General features: G+C 35.9%; 2 protein-coding genes across 3 annotated transcripts in view; one reads left to right on the top strand and one right to left on the bottom strand.

The window, feature by feature from the left end:
• Positions 1–23442, top strand: part of LOC136835123 (rhodanese domain-containing protein CG4456-like) — a 149011-nt gene that overhangs the window by 47004 nt on the left and 78565 nt on the right. The gene's annotated exons all lie outside the window — the stretch shown is intronic.
• LOC136835122 (sodium-dependent organic anion transporter-like) overlaps positions 1–23442 on the bottom strand; it is a 103369-nt gene that overhangs the window by 25870 nt on the left and 54057 nt on the right. Inside the window, exons 2-3 of one of the 2 annotated variants that reach the window (XM_067098302.1) lie at positions 21284–21502; positions 19856–20061 (exon numbers count right to left, since the gene is read on the bottom strand). In XM_067098302.1, coding sequence (XP_066954403.1) covers positions 19856–20061; positions 21284–21463 — 386 coding nt within the window. In that variant the 5' untranslated portion in view covers positions 21464–21502. Of the gene's footprint in view, positions 1–19855; positions 20062–21283; positions 21557–23442 lie in introns of those variants that run through there. The other variant, XM_067098313.1, reaches the window with a different exon arrangement.

Below are 23442 nucleotides of genomic sequence, written 5' to 3'. Positions count from 1 at the left end.
GTTAATAACTTCTCTCTTTTGAAGAAAGAGATAGAGTGAGAGAGAGAGGGAGGGGGAACTACACAAAAGGTCTCTGAAATCAGAATGAGCAAATTTTTAGGATTCCAGCAAGAAGCAAAGCCCCCATAGAATTACATTTTGGGGACAAGATACAAGAGAAAATTCTAGAAAACTTTTTTGGGCCAAAACTAGCACGTTAGAACAAAATGTCATCAGAGCAATGTTATCTTTAGCATGATGCAGTTGCCATGTGCTTCAGTGCAACAACTCATTTGTATTTCTCAAAAAGGTACATGTCTTTACCAGAAAATCGTATGGGACAAAGCTTTTAACGAAATCTTAACACGATCAAAACAGACTGCAGCTGGCTAATCATACATGGCATGTTTTTAAAACAAGATGAAGAACCAAAGTTGGTTTTCAGAACTGAGCTGCCTACTGTTACCCTAACTTGTCAACACATCGCGATGGCAATTGAAGGAAAGGAAAGCACTCACTACTACACACACGTGTTGCTGGTATACTATGCTGCTATTAAAAATGTATGATTCATTCAAAATCATGCTGTTAAGTTATCTAAATCATTAACTCTATTGAGATCTGACATTACGAAGACATTCATATAGAACTAACACTAATATGCAGAATACCTGACATCTAGAACAGGAAATATACCAAAGTCATGGAATGATATACATATTACAAGGCAATATCATGAAATTCCTCCTCCCTGAAGATTAGTTATCCTGGGTTTGAATCCAACAATTCACGACAGGATAAATAATCTGCAACTACATTATTCTTTCCAGAAATGTGTTTCACTTTTACATTATACAGCTGCAGGCACAAAGACCACCTTGTCAGTCTCTGATTGTTATTTTTCATCTTATTGATGAATGAGATAGGGTTGTGGCCAGACAACACTAAAATTTCTTCATTCCTAGGCCGGTTCACATACACTTCAAACTTTTCCAATGCTGTGCTTAATGCTAGCATTTCTTTTTCTACAGTGGAAGAAATTTTCTGATGCTTTTTCAACTTTGAAGACAAAACAAATCAGGTGTAAAATGTTACTGTCATCTTCTTGAAGTAAAACAGCTCCAATTCCACAGTCGGATGCATCAACTTGTATCACAAACTTCTTATTGAAGTCTGGAGCTTGAAGTACTGGTCTTGAAGTTAAAATGGCTTTTACCTTCTCAAATGATTCTTGACATTCTGGAGTCCAAACAAACTTTGTCTTTGGACTGGTTAAGTGAGTGAAGGGAGCTACCACAGCTGAGAAATTTGGACAGAATTGGTGATAAAATCCAGCCATGCCCAAAAATCTTTGTAGTTGTTTCCTGGTAGTAGGGGGGCTAGCCTTACGGATACCTTCTACATTAGCATCAACAGGAGCAAGAAGGCCTTTTCCAACTTAAAATCCCAGATACTGAACAGTTGCCTTTCCAAACTCTCTTTTTTGTAAGTTAATTGTTAGTCCTGCTTCCTGTAGTTTCTTGAACACTTTCCTTAAAATCTTCAGATGTTCTTCCCATGTATTAGAATAAATCACAATGTCATCAAGGTAAACACCTACTCCTTCTATGGATCCTAGCAGTTGATCCATCTTTCGTTGGAATGTTGCAGGTGCATTCACCAGACCAAACAGCAAAACAGAGTAGTGTTACAGTCCAAAAGGAGTAATGAAAGCTGACAACAATTTAGCCTTCTTATCTAAGGGAATTTGATAATATCCTTTCAACAAGTCTATCTTGGAAACAAACTTGGCTTTCCCAATATTATCAAGTAATTGATCTATAAGAGGCAAGGGACAATTGTCAGCCACACTGATGGAATTTAGTTTCCTATAATCGGTACACATCCTAATTGGGCCATCTGGTTTTATCACTAACACACATGGAGAACTGTAATGACTTGAACTGGGTTCTGCTCATCCATGCCGCAATAAATACTCAACTTCTTTCTTCAAAACATCTCTGTGAAAAGGGGATAAGCGATATGCTCTCTGTTTAAAAGGTTTTCCATCTTCTCTGATCTTTATCTCATGCTTTGTCAGATCAGCACACCTAGGTACATCTGCAAAAATTTCAGGGAAACTTCTAATCACCTCACTTAATTCATCATTTTGCTCAACACTCAGACATTTTAGTTTATCCTCCAAATCTTCCAGTATGGAATAATTGTTCATCTTGCCTTCAGCTCCCAATTCGTAGCCATCCTCGTCCTGTGTAGATGAAATTGCCTGTGTTACTGAAACTGTTTCAGTTTTAGTCTCTGAGAATTAAGGTTTCAAAGGATTCACATGTATCTTCCTTTGTTGTTTTGTTCTTCTTGGTGTTTCGCTCACTTAAGTTCCATCACTTAACTTCTCTATTATCTTGTAAGGACCTTGAAATTTATTGGTAAGGGGAAATCTTTTCACTGGTAAGAACACTAGAACTTGCTGTCCTACACTAAAACTTCTTACTTTAGTCTTACCACCTATCTTCTTTTAACTTTCTCTTGACTTATTTTTCAGATTTTCTAAAGAGAATTTTCCAGTTTCTCTTAACCTTTTCCTCAAGTTCTTCACATATTCTCCTTGGATTTCCTCTTGATTTTCTTCCCAATTTTCTGCAAGAATCTTCAATGGACCTCTCACTTCTCGACCAAAAATCATCTCATTTGGTGAACATCCCATACTTTCTTGATAAGTTTTCCTAACTTCAAACAACATTAAAGGTAAACCAGCACCCCATTCTCTTCCTGATTCATAACAGTATTTTGTTAACATACTTTTCAAAGTCTGGTGGAACCTTTCCAAGGCTCTTTGAGCCTCTAGATGATAAGCAGTTGATAACTGTTATTTGACTCCTAACAAGTTCATCACATCCTAGAACAATATTGAAGTCAAGCTTGTTCCTCAGTCACTTTACACAATTTCTGGTGTTCCAAACTTGGAGAAAAACTCCACCAACTTCGCAGCAATTACCTTTGCACTTATACTTCTTACAGGAATCGCCTCAGGATACCTTGTGACAGGACACATTAATGTTAACAGATATTCATTTCCTTTGTTTTTGGAAGCGGCCCCACCACATTTATAATCACCTTGCTAAAGGGTTCTCCTCTAACTTCTATGGTTTGTAGGGGGGCTTTCCAAATGGTTTCATTTGGTTTTCCAGCTATCTGGCAGGTGTGACACTCTCTACAAAACCTGCTAACATCCTTGTAAAGTCCAGGCCAGAAAAAATACTTCATAATCTTCTCAACAGTCTTCCTGATTCCCATATGTCCAGACTCATGCGCTACTGCTACCACTTGCTTCCTCAATGGATATGAAATCAGAATTTCATGATATTCGCCCCATTCAGCATTTCCTGGTATATCTGCAGGTCGATGCTTCCTCATTAGCAATCCTTCCTTTAGATAATAACAGGTCAGAGTCTGTTGCATCTCATCTTGATCAACAACTCTGAAGAACAAATCAGTCAACGTTGTATCCTTCTTCTGCAGTTCCATTAGCTTCTCTCTAGTCACTTGACCAACTTCAAGGGCTGAACTCCCAATATCTGCTAACTCTGCCACTGTAGTTTCACTACTATCATCAGGAACCCCCTGACTACTCTGAGTCTTTTCAATAACAACAGGATCCTCTTCCTCTTGGGAAATCTGTTCATTGCTAGCACCAGGGGAAACTTCACTTTCCTGAAACAGCTCTCCTAAGCTAAAAGATCCTTCACATGGTCCTTCTTGTGCGGGTAAATCCTAAGTTTTTTCACTTCCAGACATAGTTCTCTTCATACTCCTGGCAGTTACACAGCTTGGAAACAGGTGGGAATTACTCTTCTGTAAATCTACCGTAGAACTAATCCTCAGCGGTTTGTCTGTCACTATAGGACAAGGAACAAATGGCACACCACCTTCTTCATTACCCAGTAAAACATGTACACCTTCAACAGCTAGTGAGTCCTTTACAGCAAAATCAACATTCTCTGTCACCAGTTCACAGAACAGATGCAAGCGGCATATAGGAGTTACCTCTTCTTCTCCTATACCCTTCAAAAAACTGAATCTTTGGTTGAGATTCTTCTCCAACTGTGGGTGAGCACCATGAACTACCACACTATGGTTACTCCCCATATCATGTAATACCTTGACTGGTACCTGCACATTCCCTCCTTGAGTTGCCAGCGTACCTTCATAGATATATGGCTTAAAAGCCTCCAAGCTGCTCAGACACTCACTGCTTGAAGTTACATTTCCACTGGTTGCTAAACACTCTGCTTGTTTAGTCTCAGTCTTTCCTACAGTTTCAATCTTCCCCACACTGCTCTTCATAGCTTGCTTCACCTGATTACCTTTAACCACTTGACCAACTGGCTTGGTCTGCTGTTGTGTCTGATAACAAACTCGACTATTGTGTCCTCCTCTTCCACACTTGAAGCAGACAACATTAGTCTTCTGTATCTGTCTTGAGAAAATGGATGATGAGGATTTGATTGCTGAGAGGTATTACCTTGCGTTGCATTGGTATTACTACTAGAGGGATTCCCAAAGTAATAAATTTGTTGCTGAAATTTGGATGAGACCTAAAACTGTGTTGTTGGTTCTGGTACTTGACATTATAATTCCTTTTCCTACAAAGTATATTATAATCCTTATTCAGTGTAGCAGCTTTGTCAAGTTTCTTAACCTCTCTCTCTCTCTTAAATAGGCTCTTATGTGTTCAGGAATTCCTCTAAAATATTGCTCTAGGACTACCAACTCCTCAATCTCGTCCATAGATTTAACTTTATCAGCCTCCAACCATCGTTTAAAACATCTCTTTACATTGTATGCATAATCCAAGAAAGTCATCTTGTCATCCTTTCTCATTGTAATACTCAGGGATCATCTGGTATACTTGCAGAGCATTATGTTTCAGTTCATTGTAATCTTTACACTGATCAGCTGATAAGGGTAGATAAGCACTTCTTCCTTTACCAATGAGAACACCCTGTAACAAGACTGACCATTTTTCTTCTGGCCATCCCATGCCTGAAGCCACTTTTCAAAGTGATCAAAAAACTCATCTGGAGCTTCTTATGTAAACTTTAGAATTAACTTCTGCACTCTTACTACATCAAACACAAGGTCTGAATTACCTTGGGTAGGATTAGATGGTGTTACAGGAAATGTGGATCAAGCTTTTATTAACTCCATCTCCCTTTCGTGTCTTGCTTTTTCTCTTTCTTCCTCTGCTTCTCTTTCTCTTTCCTCACTTTCCTCTCTTGCTCTTTCCCCTTCTTCTTCTGCTGCTCTTTCTCTTTTCTCCCTTTCCTCTCTTGCTCTTTCTCTCTCTTCTTCTGCTGCTCTCTCTTCTTCCCTTTTTCTTTCTTTTTTCTCTCTGTTCGCTCTTTCTCTTTCTGCCTGCATTTTCTCTCTTCCAACCTTCATCTTCAGCTTAATCAAACTTTCTTCTGCTTCTATGCATCTAAGCTCTGCTTCTGCATTATTTTTATCTTTCTTTTTTATCTCACACTCAATGTTAGCTTTCAATTCCTCTTGCCTATTTATAAACTCTGCCTCAGCTACATTCAACAACTTTTGTTTTAATTCTAACTCAACTTCATCAGTTATTTTACCAGAGTACAGCAATGCTTGGATTGCAGTAAAGAAATCTGATTTGTACCTTAGTCATACCACTAGACACATTACCTCCACAGGCCACTGCTAAAGCAGTCCACTGTGCCTTAGTCAGGTTGGATTTAGATAACTCTTGGATGGAAGGAGCTGTTAAAAGTTCCTGAACATTGAACAGAGCCATTTTCTCTAAGTTACTCTACTCAGTAATTCACAATACAATGCAAAAATAACTATGAGGTCACTCTCCTCTCAAAAAAATCACAAATACCACCAGTATAAACCATAAACCAGTGATATTTTGTTTTGTTCCCAGGCCTGGGCACCAAATTCTTATTGTCACGATTTGTTCCAAGTTCCTGGTTATTACACAACTAGTCACAGAATTCAAAATTTTACCTCACTTCAGCCAGATACCTGAACTCTCATAACAAGAAAATTACAACTGATTACTCTAAAGGCAACAGTGATCCCTTAAAAAGCCTGTTAATCACATGAAAAATCAGACTAAGTTTATCAAAACAAGTGTGAGGTATCAGCAGTTAAACAAGAAATGTACTGAAGTAAAAGGACATCACTCCATCAAACAACTTTAACTGTTTTCCTGGTCTTAATTCACTTCAGCAAAAATAAAGGAACAAAACATATTTATCTCTCTGCCTTATGCATACAATTAATCTTATTCCCTGGTGGTCAATAAATGAAATAGTTTTTAAAAATTTTAAATACATAAAATTATTTTTAAATTCAAAATTTATAATTAGAATTCACAATATAAGAAAATTTACTATTACTTGAAAACAAAATTTAATTAATTCTACTGTAGAGTTAGATTACAGAGGTTAATTTATCAAGAAATTGAATTAATCAAGCAAAACTTAAATTATTTTGAAATACCTCAGATTTGAAAAGAAAATCTAAGTAAATGAAAATTAAATCAGGTATGCAATGTAAAACTATTAAGAAATACTTAAAATGCTAAGTAAATAAATGTTAAATCACCACTAATAAAAACGTGAAAAATTAAGAGATTGCAAACACAAGAACACACAAAAATACGCAAAATAATAAGTAAAATTCGCTTTTCCGTACACAATCTTGTGAAAACTTTCGCAAAATCACCCAAAATGCAGCTGCTCAAGATTCACAAAACACACTTGATAGGTCCTGTTACTAATATATGCATTTGTTACCACAACTGTCATTATCAAATAGGTCCTGTTACTAATATATGCATTTGTTACCACAACTGTCATTATCAAATCTTAAAAGCTAAGATTCATATCAATGACCACACAAATATTTTACGTTAATAACTTCTCTTTTGAAGAAAGAGAGAGAGAGACCCACACAAAAGATCTCTGAAATCAGAATGAGCAAATTTTTAGGATTCCAGCAAGAAGCAAAACCCCCATAGAATTATGTCATTACATTTTGGGAATGAGATGTAAGAGAAAATTCTAGAAAAGGAAGATGACCTCACTTCCTGAGCAAAATGTTTTGGGCCCAAAACTAGCGTGTTAGAACAATATATGATCAGAGCAATGCAATCTTTCACGTGACACAACTGCCATGTGCTTCGGTGCAAGAACTCATTCGTATTTCTCAAAAAGGTACATGTCTTTACCAGAAATTTGTATGGGACAAAGCTTTTAATGAAATTTTAACACAATCAAAACAGACTGCAGCTGGCTAATCATAAATGGCATGTTTTTAAAATAAGACGAAGAACCAAAGTTGGTTTTCAGAACTGAGCCGCCTACTGTTACCCTGACTTGTCAACACGTTATCTTTCGCAATGACAATTGAATCAAAACAAAGCATTCGCTAACACACAGAGGCATTGCTGTTATACTACGCTACTATTAAAAAGTATGATTAATTCTAAATCATGCTGTTAAGTTATCTAAATCATTAACTCTTGTGAGATCTGGCATCACAAAGACATTTATATATAACAACTAATACCAATATGCAGAATACATGACATCTAGAACAGTAAATGTACCAAAATCATTGAATGATATACATATTGCAATGCAATAACATGAAATATATATATATATATATATATATATATATATATATATATATATATATATATATTTATTGTATATATATATATATGTATATATATATATATATATATATATATATATATATTGTATATATACATACACATATATGTATATATACTTACACATATATATGTATATATACAGTCATACCCCTAACTTATGCGAGGTTAGGTTCCAGGGCCCCTCGCGCAAGTTGAATTTTTGTGTAAGTTTGGCATGGTCTTTAAAAATGCCAATAAATGTTTATTTCTAGAGTTTAAGTACTAAATATGATCCTAATCATGCTCCCAAAGTATTAAGCATCACAAAGACATTTATATATAACAACTAATACCAATATGCAGAATACATGACATCTAGAACAGTAAATGTACCAAAATCATTGAATGATATACATATTGCAATGCAATAACATGAAAAAAATATAATATATATATATATATATATATATATATATATATATATATATATATATATATATATGTATATATATTATATATATATATATATATATATATATATATATATATATATATTGTATATATACATACAAATATATATGTATATATACAGTCATACCCTAACTTATGCGAGGTTAGGTTCCAGGTCCCCTCGCGCAAGTTGAATTTTTGTGTAAGTTTGGCATGGTCTTTAAAAATGCCAATAAATGTTTATTTCTAGAGTTTAAGTACTAAATATGATCCTAATCATGCTCCCAAAGTATTAAGCTAACTTTTAAATGAGCTAAAGTTAGTGTAATTTTATTTAAAATTTAGCTTATTACCCTTAAAAAAGAAATAAATGGTTGACATATAAATTGAGTAGTGCACAGTTTCATAATAGCGCATTTACAGTAGATGTGTATGTATACTAATGTTACCCCTAATTCATGGGATGCCATTTTCTTTTTCACTTAGAGTAAAAGCCATTTTCTTTGCATCACTAGATAAAATTCATGCGTCACAGTCATAACAAAGGTACAATTCAATAAAATAACAAAAACATGTACATAATGTTTGTAGAAGGTAGTACATTACAGGTAAAATTCAATCAATTTAAAATTATATGCTGTACAGGCAATGATGTACAGAGAAATAATAAGTTGTAAAAATATGTTTAAGCGCTAACTACGAATGAGAGAGAGAGAGAGATACATACACTGTAATACAGTAACTGTACTGCACTGCTTTTGTATCGTATTTATGCCCAAATATATAAATACAAATTTTCCATTCTGATTTTACACCTAAAAACACGAGAACTTATAAAATAGTACTTAAAAATTAAGCACACTTTCTGCAGGGGTATCATCTTTGAAAAGTGCAGTAACTAAGGGTATCACATCTTGTAAAAGTACAACAACTGAATGTGCTGTAATTACATGCACACAGATTGCACCAGCACTTTTCTCCGAGGTTAACAGAGTAATTTTCAAAGAATGACACTTATACAACTCTTAGTTACATCTCTGATATTACATTAACAAATTCATTTTATCAAGTGAGTGCGACTGAATAACCTCATCTCAAGGTCATGTAAAGTCCTGGTGACAAAGACTTTGCAAATGGACCTAATACTTGTATGATATTTATGCGCAAAAATATAAATTTAAATATTCCTAATCGATTTTACAGTTAAAAGCATGAAAACTTATAAATGTACTTCAAACATTAAACAAGCATTTTCTGCAGGGGTATCATCTTTAACAAGTGCAGTAACTTTGCAAGTGGGTATCACATCTTGTAAAAGTACACTAACTGAATGTGCTGAAATTACCTTTGATCATATTTATGCATGTACAAAAATAAAAATAATACATTTTCCATATAGATTTTACACATGAAAGCATGAAATGCATTTTTCATACAGATTTTACACTTAAAAACATGAAATGCATTTTTCATACAGATTTTACACATAAAAGCATGAAATGCATTTTTCATACCGGTTTTACACAAAGACATGAAATGCATTTTTCATACAAATTTTACACATAAAAGCATGAAAACTTATAAATTACTTCAAAAATTAAACATAACCACTTCTGCAGGGTTTCTCGAGAATTTCATGTCTGTGAAAAAATCGCATATGCCCATTAGTTAGGTTCCAGCGAAAAGTTCATGTGTGTGTGAATTTGCGCAACTCGAATTGTGTAAGATCAAAGTATTACTGTGTGTGTATATATATATGTATATGTATATATATATATATATATATATATATATATATATATATATATATATATATATATATATATATATATATATATATATATATATATATATATATATATATATATATATATATATATATATATATATATATATATATATATATATATATATATATATATATACATACACATATATATATGTATAATATATATATATATTTATATATATTATATAATTATATATATATATATATATATATATATAAATATATATATACATACATACATGCATACATACATATACAGGCAGTCCCCCGGTTATCATTGGGGGTTCCGCTCCCGGCAGTGTGACGATAACCGAAAATTGGCGGTAATAGTGCTTATCCCCAGTTATCAGCACTGATGTATGGTTATCATCGCTGCTATTAAGTTGGGTTTGGCAGCGATTACGGGGATTGGTGGCAATAACAAGAGATCGGCGCATATCAGCGCCGAAAATCCCGTTATCGTCATCGCTAGGCAAGCCCCGTAAAACAGGATCACCGATAACCAGGGACTGCCTTTATATATATGTATATTTATATACATATATTATATATAAATGTGTGTGTGTGTATTAATGTGTGTTTATATATACATACATATATATATATATATATATATATACTGTATATATATATATATATATATATATATATATATATATATATATATATATATATATATATATATATATATCCTTTTATATAATAAAACTGAATGTCAGTATGTTTGTCTACTATAGAAATCCGAACCACTTGATAGACCCAGACAAAACTTTGGACACATTCCCTTTGTCACCCCAGGAAGGTTACAGCTCAAAATCAAACCCTTACTCCGTGACAGACATACAAACACAGACAAGGCAAATGACATTTTCGTTTTTACCGGTGCTGTTCAACTTTTCTTCTATAACTTTATGGGAGTTACCAGTTGCTTTGGCAGAAAACCTCCACCTTTTCTGTTGGTGATGTTATTAAACTCCTCCCACTGTAAACCCTATAATCAGTGTAGTACATCCAAAAATGAAACAGATGTTTTTGAATGTATTGGAATTACTTTCATTCAGTCATAAAGCAATGTAATTCAAAATATAACTGCTACCACCACACCAGTCATCCCTTACAATCCTCACGACAGAAAAAAGTATTAACAGAGCAAATGTTTGTGACAGACTTACCACCTCATTAAAATATTACTCGTGATGAATTACCACATTCTTTCAGTGTTCTTCTTGAGCCAAACATATCTTAATTATACCCTGCCAGTAAATTACAAATTCTTAAGTACTTTGAGGTATTACCACCATCATATCTAAGTACTTAATCTACTAAAAAACTTCGTAGTTATGTGCACAACTTTGGAGGTAAAGAACTAATGTTCGTCCTATATAGCCTACAACAATAAGTCCCCTATAACTTCAATTTTTTATCAGAATTTACATGAATTTTTATCATAATTTATGATAATTATTAATATAATTGTTTGTTACCTCGATAAAATCAATATTTAGTCAAGCTGTATTGATAATTTCTATTAAAACGAGAGAAAGCAAATCCATCACCATCTGTGCTTGTGTATTTGCACCTGGCTAGACTCGCCATTCATGATGTACATTGTTTCATTTTTCAATTTGTTCAAATGCAAATTTCCTCATTAATTCGTTAGTTTCTTCGTTTTTACTTTCGGAATTTGTTATAGCAGAATATAAATCATTACATTTGGAAATCTTTTCTGAAAGGCATTTGCAGAATGTACATTTATGGAGGGTAAATGTATATAATGCAAACAGGGATTAAATTAGAAAATGGTAACTGCTGTACTCTGTGGAACATTGGTATAGTCTTCTACGGTGGGAATGGGGTAAAGAATATTTGTCACTGCAAGTCAGTCATTCTCTCTCTCTCTCTCTCTCTCTCTCTCTCTCTCTCTTCTCTCTCTCTCTCTCTCTCTCTCTCTCTCTATCTCATTTTAATATCTATATATATATATATATATAATCAGACATATATATATGGATATATATATATATATATATATATATATATATATATATATATATATATATATATATATATATATATATATATATATATATATATATATATATATATATATATATATATATATATATATATATATATATATATATATATATATATATATATATATATATATATATATATATATATATATATATATATATATATATATATATATATATATATATATATATATATATATATATATCTATATATTATGTTTATTTAAAGGACGACAAAACATTTCAGAGGAGACGTAGGAAAGTTTTTCTGAGTCCTTCAGGGTTTCAACCAGGCAGCGCCGAGTTGGTCAGCTAGTATATATATTTATTGCTAAGAGCAGGGGTTTTCAACCTGGGGTACGCCTACCCCAGGGGGTACGCCAAGGGTCAGTTACGGGGTAGGCTCTCCCCACGGGTGTTAGGGTTAGGGGCCTGGCCGCCCACTGACTGCATAGCCACAGGTAAATAATTATCAACAATTTTCTTTATTTTTATGGAATTCTTTGTGTTTACAATATTGTTGGTTATGTCAGGAGAGTTGTGTACTTACTTCCCTTCAGTATAGTACTTGCAAATATACACAATGGAATGTTTTTCTGTGTTTGTTTTATTTTCTACTTTATACAAAGTGATGGGGGTACATTATTGACATTAAAAATACCCAAAATAGTACGTGGGGAGAAAAAGGTTGAAAACCCCTGGCTAAGAGGGTTAACACTCTCAAGGCAACTCACCTTTCAAGAATAAAGTAAAAGTTCATAATAAACAAACTTAATAACCTTCTGTTAATTAAGTTCGTTTGCCACAACACTCTGACGGTCAGTTGTGGAAAATTGCCCACCTGATCTCATTCTGATTTCCCTCTTTGCTTTTAATTCTCTCTTGAGCTCTGTGACTGCGATAAGCCTCTTATTCCAGATGCTGAACCGAACTCAGAGAATGTGCCTGGCCACCTGAATGACCTGAGGCACTGATTAAGATGTCCATGCCTCCTGCATGACTTGAGGCACAGATTAATCGCCCAGCCTTCGCCAATAGAGAAAGTCGGACATATTAACCACCCAGCATTCGCCCAAGAGAAAGTTGGACGTACCCAGAATGCATCTGGATGCTGCTTGGCTCAAAAAAGCCGGCAATCCTATGAGCTGATAAATAGCTCCCCATCGCAGGACATTGACAGAGACCTGAACACTGTGAAGCAAGTCACATCTCAGTGACTGCCCACTCCTTCAGAGCCAATATCCTTCTGTGGCTGAATGACTCACTCCTAGTATCTTAAACCCAGTGCCAATCCCCCTCCCCCATCCTTCCATTGGTATGACTACAGGAGCCATCTCTTCAGAATTAAGATACAGTAAGGAATTGAGGTTGTCCAGTCACTTAGCTTTTTCTTCTCCTAAACGTTTCTGTTTCAAATTAAAACTACTACATCGAACTGACTGTCATGTTAAACTCGTGTCACAAGTGTATTCGTTAGTGTTTTATGAAAGGAGGATTTTCTTCACCCTCAGTGCTGGCCCCTTATCCTCGCTATTACCTTTTAACTTATCAAGTAATAGTATGCCTTTCTCCATTGCAGAAAGGAGTTCTTGCCACTGTGGACCCTTCTGCCACGTCTGTATGCTTGTAGGTTGCACAGAAGAAATTCCAATTGCAGCCTTATGAACAGTGCTATTGAAGTTAAATTCCTAGCAACAAGGCGTTTGGGTTGGTATTTATAGGGGGGTCTTGATCGGTGGTGAATTATGATTGGCTGCCTGGGGCAGGTCATCTCGGGCAGAGCCTTCTCTCCCATGCTGATGTTCGGGGCTAGCCTTGCGTGCGAGTGGCATTGTAGTGCTGGGGATGAATGGGAGAATTTTGATCCTCAGATGCTGAATTTTGATTCGCTCGTTCGTTATGGGGGTCGCTCGGTGCAGGTCTCCTGACGGCCGTGGGGAGGAGAAAGGTTTTCTGCATAATGTTGAGGGTTGGTTTCTCTTCCCAATGTGCAATGCTTCCAAGAGGCATAGGCGACGGTGGATGGTAGTTCGGTCAATTATTTCCATGTTTGTGATTATATATTTTCTTGCTATTCTGTGGTTATGGGCGGTTCTGGCATGGTTAACGATGGCTCCCTCTCGGCTGTGGCAGGAAATCTTCTTGGAGAAACGCATGGTGGTCATACCGATGTAAGAACAAAGGCATCCTCGGATGGGGCATGAGAAAAAGATGTGAAACATCACCAAGAAGCTGATCGCCCTCAACGGGGGCAAGCTACGCCTCCCGCAAGAGAAAGAGGGATATATAAATCTCACAACTTATACTCTGACTCCTGAAGAAGATGAAATCCTGAAGATGGGCCTTAATTGCCACTACATCACCCGGCCGAAGCCCCTGGACAAGCACCTTGAGATCGAATATCTCATGGATAATATCCGAAGACAAGAGGACCGTGGCAATCTCCAAACGACGGACGCCCTTCTACCCCTCCTGTTGGCTGAGGTCCTTACTGACCAGGGCGACTACAAGAGTAACATCATCGACCGGCGCCTGAGAGAGGCAGCCAAGCAGTTGAGGGAAAAAGAAGACATCACCGTTCTTAGGGCCAACAAGACTGCAGCTTTTGTCCTCATAAACACCGAGGACTACCATTGGAAGTTGGACGATATCCTGGCGGATAGTACCAAATTCTGAAGAATTACCAAGAACCCTGTCTACGAGACCAGGCGGGAGGCAAACAAGATCATAGAGATGGTCAGCGCACCCTCTGACTCTCTTCACCTACCACCAATCATGGGAGATTATGACCTGGGGTACATCTACGGGAATGTCAAGACGCACAAGCAAGGTAACCCCCTGCGCCCTATCATCAGTCAGATTCCTGCCCTGACGTACCAGTTGGCTAAGAGGCTAAATGCCATCCTGACCCCTTATGTCCTGGGCAGCCACAGCCTGAAGTTGTCAGCAGAGTTCTTGGAAGCCCTAAGAGCAGTGCCCCCGGAGGTTGTATTGCTTCAATGAATGTGGAGTCCCTCTTCACCAACGTCCCTGTTGATGAGACCATCCAGATGATCTTGGACCATGTGTATAGGGACCCCACCACAACATCCCTGAGCATGCCCTCTGCGCCCTCCTGGAAATATGCACTAAAAAGGCCCCTTTCTCCAACCATCGTGGCCATATGTACACCCAGATCGACGGGGTGGCGATGGGTTCTGCCCTTGGAGTCCTTTTTGTCAATTTCTATATGGGCACTGTGGAGCAAAGGGTATTCAAAGACATAGACAAGCCAAGGATGTATGTGCACTACATCGATGATACCTTCGTCAGTGCCAATTTCCAAGAGGAGATCGAGAACCTGAGGCATGCTTTTCACAACCATAGCTGCCTCAGTTTCACAACTGAACATAGCCAAAACTGCTGCCTCCCCTTCCTTGATGTCCTTGTGAAACAGAGAGGGGCCTCTTTTTCTATGAAGGTCTACACGAAGCGCACAAATGGGGCATGTGTAGGAACAGGGCGAGCGAGTGCCCTGAGAGGTATAAGCGCTCCACCATCAGCGCCTATGTCAGGAGGGCCCTCTCGCACTGCTCCTCCTGGAAAGACACACTCGGAGAAATGGAATGTGTAGCCCAGACCCTTGTCGACATTGGACACCCAAACCAGAGTATAGAAGAGTCTATCAAGGGGAACATCGATAAATGGTACTGGCAGAAACCTCGCCATGATGCCCCTGAATGCATAGAACTCTTCTATAAAGGACAATTTCACCATAAATATAAAGAAGATGAACGCGCCCTGAAGAACATCATCGAGAAAAATGTCAGCCCCATTGACCCCAACAAGAATATTCATCTGGTTATTTATTACAAGAGCAAAAACACGAGCAGCCTGGTAATGCGTAACAATCCAGACCCCCTCAGCAGGACCCCTTGAAGAAAACCAACGTGGTATACCAGTACTCATGCCCCATCCGAGGATGCCTCGGTTCTTACATCGGTATGACCACCATGCATTTCTCCAAGAGGATTTCCTGCCATGCCCAAGAGGGAGCCATCTTTAACCATGCCAGGACTGCCCATAACCACAGAATAGCAAGAAAAGACATAATCACAAACATGGAAATAATTGACCGAACTACCGACCACCGCTGCGTGCGCCTCTTGGAAGCATTGCACATTGGGAAGGAGAAACCAACCCTCAACATTATGCAGGAAACCTTTCTCCTCCCCACGGCTGCCAGGAGACCTGCACCGAGTGACCCCCATAGCGAACGAGCAAATCAAAATTCAGCATCTGAGGATCAAAATTTTCCCATTCATCCCCAGTACTACAATGCTGCTCGCACGCGAGACGAGCCCCAAACATCAACATGGGAACGAAGGCTCCGCCTGAGATGACCTGCCCCAGGCAGCCAATCATAATTCAGCACCGATCAAGACCTGCCTATAAATACCGACCCAAGCGCCATGTTTCTCCAGATCATCTACAACCACGTCCAGAGGATGACCAACAAGCTGGTCGAAACATGAAATAGAACCTGAATCCAGATGACGAAGGATTTCTGATTGGAAATTCCACACACTATCCTTTTTCCAATATGAATATCAGCCAGTTGCTGACTAACATCACTGAGCCCGAAAAGCGAATCATAAGGAAAATAGAAAAGACACTGTATAAGATAAATTTGCATAATACAGCCATCCGTTTTAATAAGACCTATTTAAAAGAGGGTCTACTCCCTTCAAATAATCATAATCATAATAATGATGAAAATAATAATAATGGTAATAATAATAATAATAATAATAATAATAATAATAAATGATAATATAATACTATTGATAATTTGTTTTTACAGTAAGCTGTAAAGTGAAGAACCGTAGCACTAATGATGGTAGTCCTTGAAAAGGAAAGTTATTGATGACCTGATCCCATCATAATTTTCCCTGGCGGCACCAGGTTGGTTAGCTAGTATATATATATATATATATATATATATATATATATATATATATATATATATATATATATATATATATATATATATATATATATATATATATATGTGTGTGTGTGTGTGTGTGTGTGTGTGTGTGTGTGTGTGTGTGTGTGTGTGTGTACTAGTTCTTCATTGGAGGGGTGGGTAAAGCTCTCGGCTAGCACGCTGTTGGCCCAGCGTTCGAATCTCCGACTGGCCAATGAAGAATTAGAGGAATCTATTTCTGGCGATAGAAATTCATTTCTCGTCATAATGTGGTTTGGATTCCACAATAAGCTGTAGGTCCTGTTGCTGGGTATCCAGTTGGTTCTTAGCCACATAAAATAAGTCTAATCCTTCGGGCCAACCCTAGGAGAGCTGTTAATCAGGTCAGTGGTCTGGTTAAACTAAGATATACTTAACTTAATATATATGTACTATATATATAAAATATGTATATATATTGTATATACATATGTACATATATATATATATATATATATATATATATATATATATATATATATATATATATATATATATATAATATCTAATATATATATATATATATATATATATATATATATATATATATATATATATATATATATATATGTATATATATGCTAATAATAAGAGTTAATACTCCCAAGGCAACTCGCCTTTCAAGAATAAAGTAAAACTTCATAATAAACAAATTTTATAACCTTCTGTTAATTAAGTTTTCTTACCGCAACATGCTGATGGTTGGTCGTTGAAAATTGCCCCTTCGATCTCATTCTATTAGTTCCTTGTTGCTTCTAACCCTCTCTTGAGCTCCATGGCACCGATAAACCTCTTATCCCAGGTATTGACCTGAACTTGGAGAAGTTGCCAGGCCACCTGAATGACCTGAGGCACTGACTAAGATGTTTGCGGCTTCTTATGACTTGAGGCACAGATTAACCACCCAGCATTCACCAATGAGAAAGTTGGACACATTAACCACCCAACATTCGCCAAAAGTGAAAGTTGGACGTACCCAGAATGCATCTGGATGCCTTTTGGTCTCAGAACCCCCAATCCTAGGAGATGATAGATAGGCCCCCATTGCAGGAATTCAGGAGAGACCAGAACACTGCCAAGCAAGTCACATCTTTGACTGCCCACTCCTTCAGAGCCAACATCCCTCCATGCCTGATTGACTTGGTCCTAGTGTCTTAAACCCAGTGCCAAACATCCCCGCCCCCATCCTTCCATTGGCACGACTACAGGAGCCACCTCTTCAGAATTAAGGTACAGTAAGGAATTGAGTTTGTCCAGTCAATTAGCTTTTTCTTCTAAACGTTTCCATATCAAAGTGCGATTTTTACACAGACCTGACCTGTCATGTTAAACTCGTGTCACAAGTTTATTCAGCAGTGTTTTATGAAGAGGAATTCTGTCGCCCTCAACACTAGCCTCTTATCCTCGCTATTACCGTTAATGTATCAAGTGAACGTATGCCTTTCTCTGTTGCAGAAAGGAGAGCTTGCCACTGTGGACCCTTCTGCCACGACTTTATGCTTGTCAGTTACACTGACGAATTTCCAATTGCAACCTTATGAACAGTGCCTTTGAAGTTTAATCCCCAGCACCCAGTTAACATCTATTACTCGTTTATGTGCTGCTGCAGGACCCCAGTGGCCTGCCTTATTCCTCCTTATCTTCTGATTTTGTTTTGTAAATAACTGTAATTAGTTATCCTGAGAGTTTCTCTCCAGAATCCCTCTAATGTAGGGCCTTCAGCCCCTGTCCCTTCTCATTTTATTTTACCCTTGTAGGTGATACAGTCAGATCAGCAACATCCTTGTGGTAAGTTTTCTAGGGACAAACCGTCAAGTATAAGAATATATATATATATATATATATATATATATATATATATATATATATATATATATATATATATATATATATATATATATATATATATTTATACACACACATATATATGTATATATCTATATATATGTATATATATATATATATATATATATATATATATATATATATATATATACATATATATATATATATATAATATATAAAGATAAAATCCACGAAGGAAACGGAAACACTGGAGTGCTGCAAGGCCTTTCGACGCTAGGTCCTTTACTTAGCAGACTGAAGAAATATAAAAGTATGTTTACAAAGAAAGCTCATATAAATGACAGATGGGGATTATAAAGGAAACATATGTACCTGGAATCCAACACAACTGAAGAATTAGTAGAACTGCCAAAACAGGATTAAATATTTAAGAGGATTTTACAAAGGATTAGGATCAACCGTTCAGGAGCAGGGACAGGACAATTAAAAGATTATACAGGTTCGTGACTGACCACCTAAAAAAATTTTTAGTACAACACAATAATTCTCTTTGTTTTTGTAACAAATAATAACTTTTTGCAAGATGAACATTTTTACAAATGAAAAATTATATTAAACATATGGATATATAGAAAATATATATCAAGTAGCTAACTTGTAATTAAGTCAGTGACTTTATCTTTTAGGTCATTCTTGAACATTTTTCTAATACAGGGGTCCAAATAATACATGCCAGGGCTAAGATTAAAATTACAACTGGAAGTAAGCTAGATAATAGCGGACTCCAATAGATTTTTTGAAGAGAAATCTTTCGATCTGGCCATCACTGAACTTTCAGTCCAATTTATCCTGTGAGAGTTTTCACTTAAATGAATGAGTATAGCATTGGGTGCTTGTCCAGTTTTGACTGAATACTTAAGTTGCTTAATACGTACATCTAAATCTTTGCTAGATTGGCCAATATAAAAAGAGGGGCAATGCAAACATGGAATTTTATATATTATGTTGTTGTTTTCTTTAGGGCTATTTTTTTTATTAACATTCTTTTGAGTGTGTTATTATAAGAAAAAAATGAGAGGCTAACATGTAGGTAGACTCACCTTAGCGCCAAATCACCATCGCACCAGTATGTGAAGACATTGGAGAAGGATCCTCCAGGACTGCAGGATATTATCAGTACTCCCAAGGCCTCGTAGGGACTTAGGCTAAACATTAAGCACAAAGCAAATCCTGTCACTGGTAGAACTATGAACTGGCCTAGCATACCGATGGTTGCTCCTAAGGGGCGTTTCATGTGACTGAATATCTGTAAAGATTTGTCTTTGTAATATTTGATAGTAGACTTTCCTTACTAAAATATAGACCGGGATGATGTTGGTACGAAAGGTTACGATCTTTTTTGACTTTTTTTTTTTTACATTTTTATTTGCCATAAGAGTTTAATGGAAAGCCGTATTATTACATTGAACGAGAACAATACTTGGGGAGATATCCCTAGGAACTATAAGTATATTGAAGCCACCATATAACTAGTACTGGTCTCTATTTCATTGCCAAGATGCCTTTTCATTTCGTTGAATTTGCTGACTCACAACATAGCTTAATTGACTGCTACGATGAAATAGCTGTGATTTAGGTAGATTTCAGAAATGGATTTCATTCCAATGGTTAAACATATCTACCGAACACACCTGTTTAACTAGAGGCAGACAGGGGTGAGTACTATGTTAGTGCTATGTCTCATGTAGTCCTTATTTTCCAGGATACTGTTTTCGTATGTTGAAGGAGCTACTGTACATTAAAACTTGTGTTATATCATATAAATTTTTACAAAGTTAACCTAATGTTAGTGAAATTTACCATGAAAAAATTATCTCTAATAATGACTGGGGAAAAATAAAAAGAATTGCGATGAATTGAGTAGTTATAAAAACTTACGTATTTACCCAGGACTTTGTAAAACAGACTCTTATGTAGCAAAAAAAAAAAAAAAAAAAAAAAAATTCATGAACATTATTATGTCGCTGAAGTCAGAGCGTTTATAGTATCATTTTCTTAGCCTCTGCACTTTGGACTAGATATTTAGTAAAATTATCTACTCTTAAAATGTAGCGGTCAATATTTACCGAATATTTCATAGCAGCAATTCAGTATCAGTAGTGTTTTTGGCTTTAGGATGAACAATAGAAGATTGCTTGTGAACCAGTGAGTGCTTTTCTGTGCTTACTGTCAGTTCGAATTAAGGATAACAATCGCTCATTTAGAAGTGTCGTGACCTGACCGGTTTTTGCAACGCATACTAGTTTTATGATTCTTTTATATTTCCCCTTATTGCTATTGTCATAATCATTACTGTACTTGAAGTATGCAAGCAAGATAATACATGAATGTATATGAATCTAGGCAGCATTTCTGTCGTTGTTGATGTCTTCCATCCTAACATTTTCATGCAAACATCATCCCTACAAGGTCCGTTGACATTGAGTTGATTTTTTTGGGGGGGTGGGGGATGGCCCCGTAAACCTTACCTCCTTCAGACAGATGGCAGCTCCCATCCCCAGCATTAGGATTATTGTATTCAGTACCATGAATACAGTGTTTACTTTAAGGAGAATTATTTCCCATTGTGCTCTCTCTGGGAAAGTGAAGTTTGCAGCTTGTACTTGGTGAGGAGATTCCTCCAATTCACTCGCATTGAAGACCTCCATCTCCCCTTTACAGAACCAGTGTGAATGATAATCTCAAACCTGTAATGGAAATTGCTGTGTTAGTGTTGTATAACAAGTAAAAAATGTGCCGAAGTTTCGTCGTGCAATCGACTACGGCCTATAATCAAGGCTGCAGAAAACAGATCTATTCTTTCGGTGGTCTCGGTATAATGCTGTATGAGCCGCGGCCCATGAAACTTTAACTACGGCCTGGTGGTGGCCTGTCCTATATCGTTGCCAGAAGCACAATTATGGCTAGCTTTAACCTTAGATAAAATAAAAACTACCGAGGCTAGAGGGCTGCAATTTGATATGTTTGATGACTGAAAGGTGGATGATCAACATACCAATTTGCACCCCTCTAGCCTCAGTAGTTTTGAAGATCTGAGGGCGGACAGAAAAAAGTGCGGACGGACAGACAAAGCCAGCACAATAGTTCTTTTTTTTTTTTTTTTTTTACAGAAAACTAAAAAGAGGATGAGATTGCAGTCTTGGCGTTGAGATGATGTATGTACAGTACGACGTTGCACCTTAAGAACCGTTCTGAAAGTTCTGTGAGTATGTAGAGCATATGTTCGTTGCTGATGAACCATTCATTAAATATGTGAAGTGGCTAACACAAACACATACATATACATGTGTGTATGTGTATATATATATATATATATATATATATATATATATATATATATATATATATATATATATATATATATATATATATATGTATGTGTGTGTGTGTGTGTGTGTTTGTGTATATACATTTATATATAAAGTACTCCCTCATTTTTATGCAGGAATAGGTTCCAGAACCTACCACGGAAATGCAAAAATCCCCTCAAAAATGCTTATAACGTGCTTATAACTGCCAGATACCGTGTACCCTTAAACTAAAATGCTTATAACTGCCTATTATATATATATATATATATATATATATATATATATATATATATATATATTTATATATATATATATATATATATATATATATATTAACTATATATATATATATATATATATATATATATATATATATATATATATATATATATATATATATATATATATATATATATATTAACTATATATATATATATATATATATATATATATATATATATATATATATATATATATATATATATATATATATATATATATATATGTATATATATATATATATATATATATATATATATATAGTTAATATATATATATATATATATATATATATATATATATATATATGTATGTATAAATATATATATATATATATATATATATATATATATATATATATATATATATATATATATATATATATATTTACGTTTTTCCTGGCGATTTAGTTTGAGATATTCTCTGTGAGACAGGTAGCAACAATTTAAGGTAATTTAGCCTTGTGATTCTGACTTCGTGGGTCCATGAAAACATAAAAAAGAGGAAAACAAAGGGGAATTTCATATGAGCTTAAGGCTCTTGTTACTGAGGAAGATATTACGTAAAACATGGGGCAAACTTGCAGGAGTGTATTTACATAACCCTAGTACGGGAAAGAGGAATACTAAACTCGGTTTTTTTTACCGAGGCACATTTGCACAGAATCGCAGGGGTGTCCTTTTAGCTTGTAAAGGTGTCAAAGAAACGAGCAGGTAAAGGTTACTGCTGGTTTATTACAGATCCAGGCGGCTTATATTGCGGCCGACTGACGCCGGGCCGTGAGAGACAATGGAATTGACTGTGACCTGAGGTCGAAACAATAAACAATAATATACAGTGAACGAGTACGAATTACAATACGAAACATACAGAGACACAATATAGATACAGTCTTGATGCCTGTGAATGAAGAAACATGTGATACACAATGTGTGACATTCGTATAAATACCATAAAGTAAAAATGATAAAAATGCGTGACCTGGCACGTTTTAGGCGTGACTAATTTAGCTTGAAGAAAACGGGAAGTCACCAAAG

The sequence above is a fragment of the Macrobrachium rosenbergii genome, chromosome 4 (assembly GCF_040412425.1).
Source record: "Macrobrachium rosenbergii isolate ZJJX-2024 chromosome 4, ASM4041242v1, whole genome shotgun sequence".
In the NCBI taxonomy this organism is placed as follows: Eukaryota; Metazoa; Arthropoda; class Malacostraca; order Decapoda; family Palaemonidae; genus Macrobrachium; species Macrobrachium rosenbergii.
This window is presented reverse-complemented; position numbering and strand designations above follow the sequence as displayed.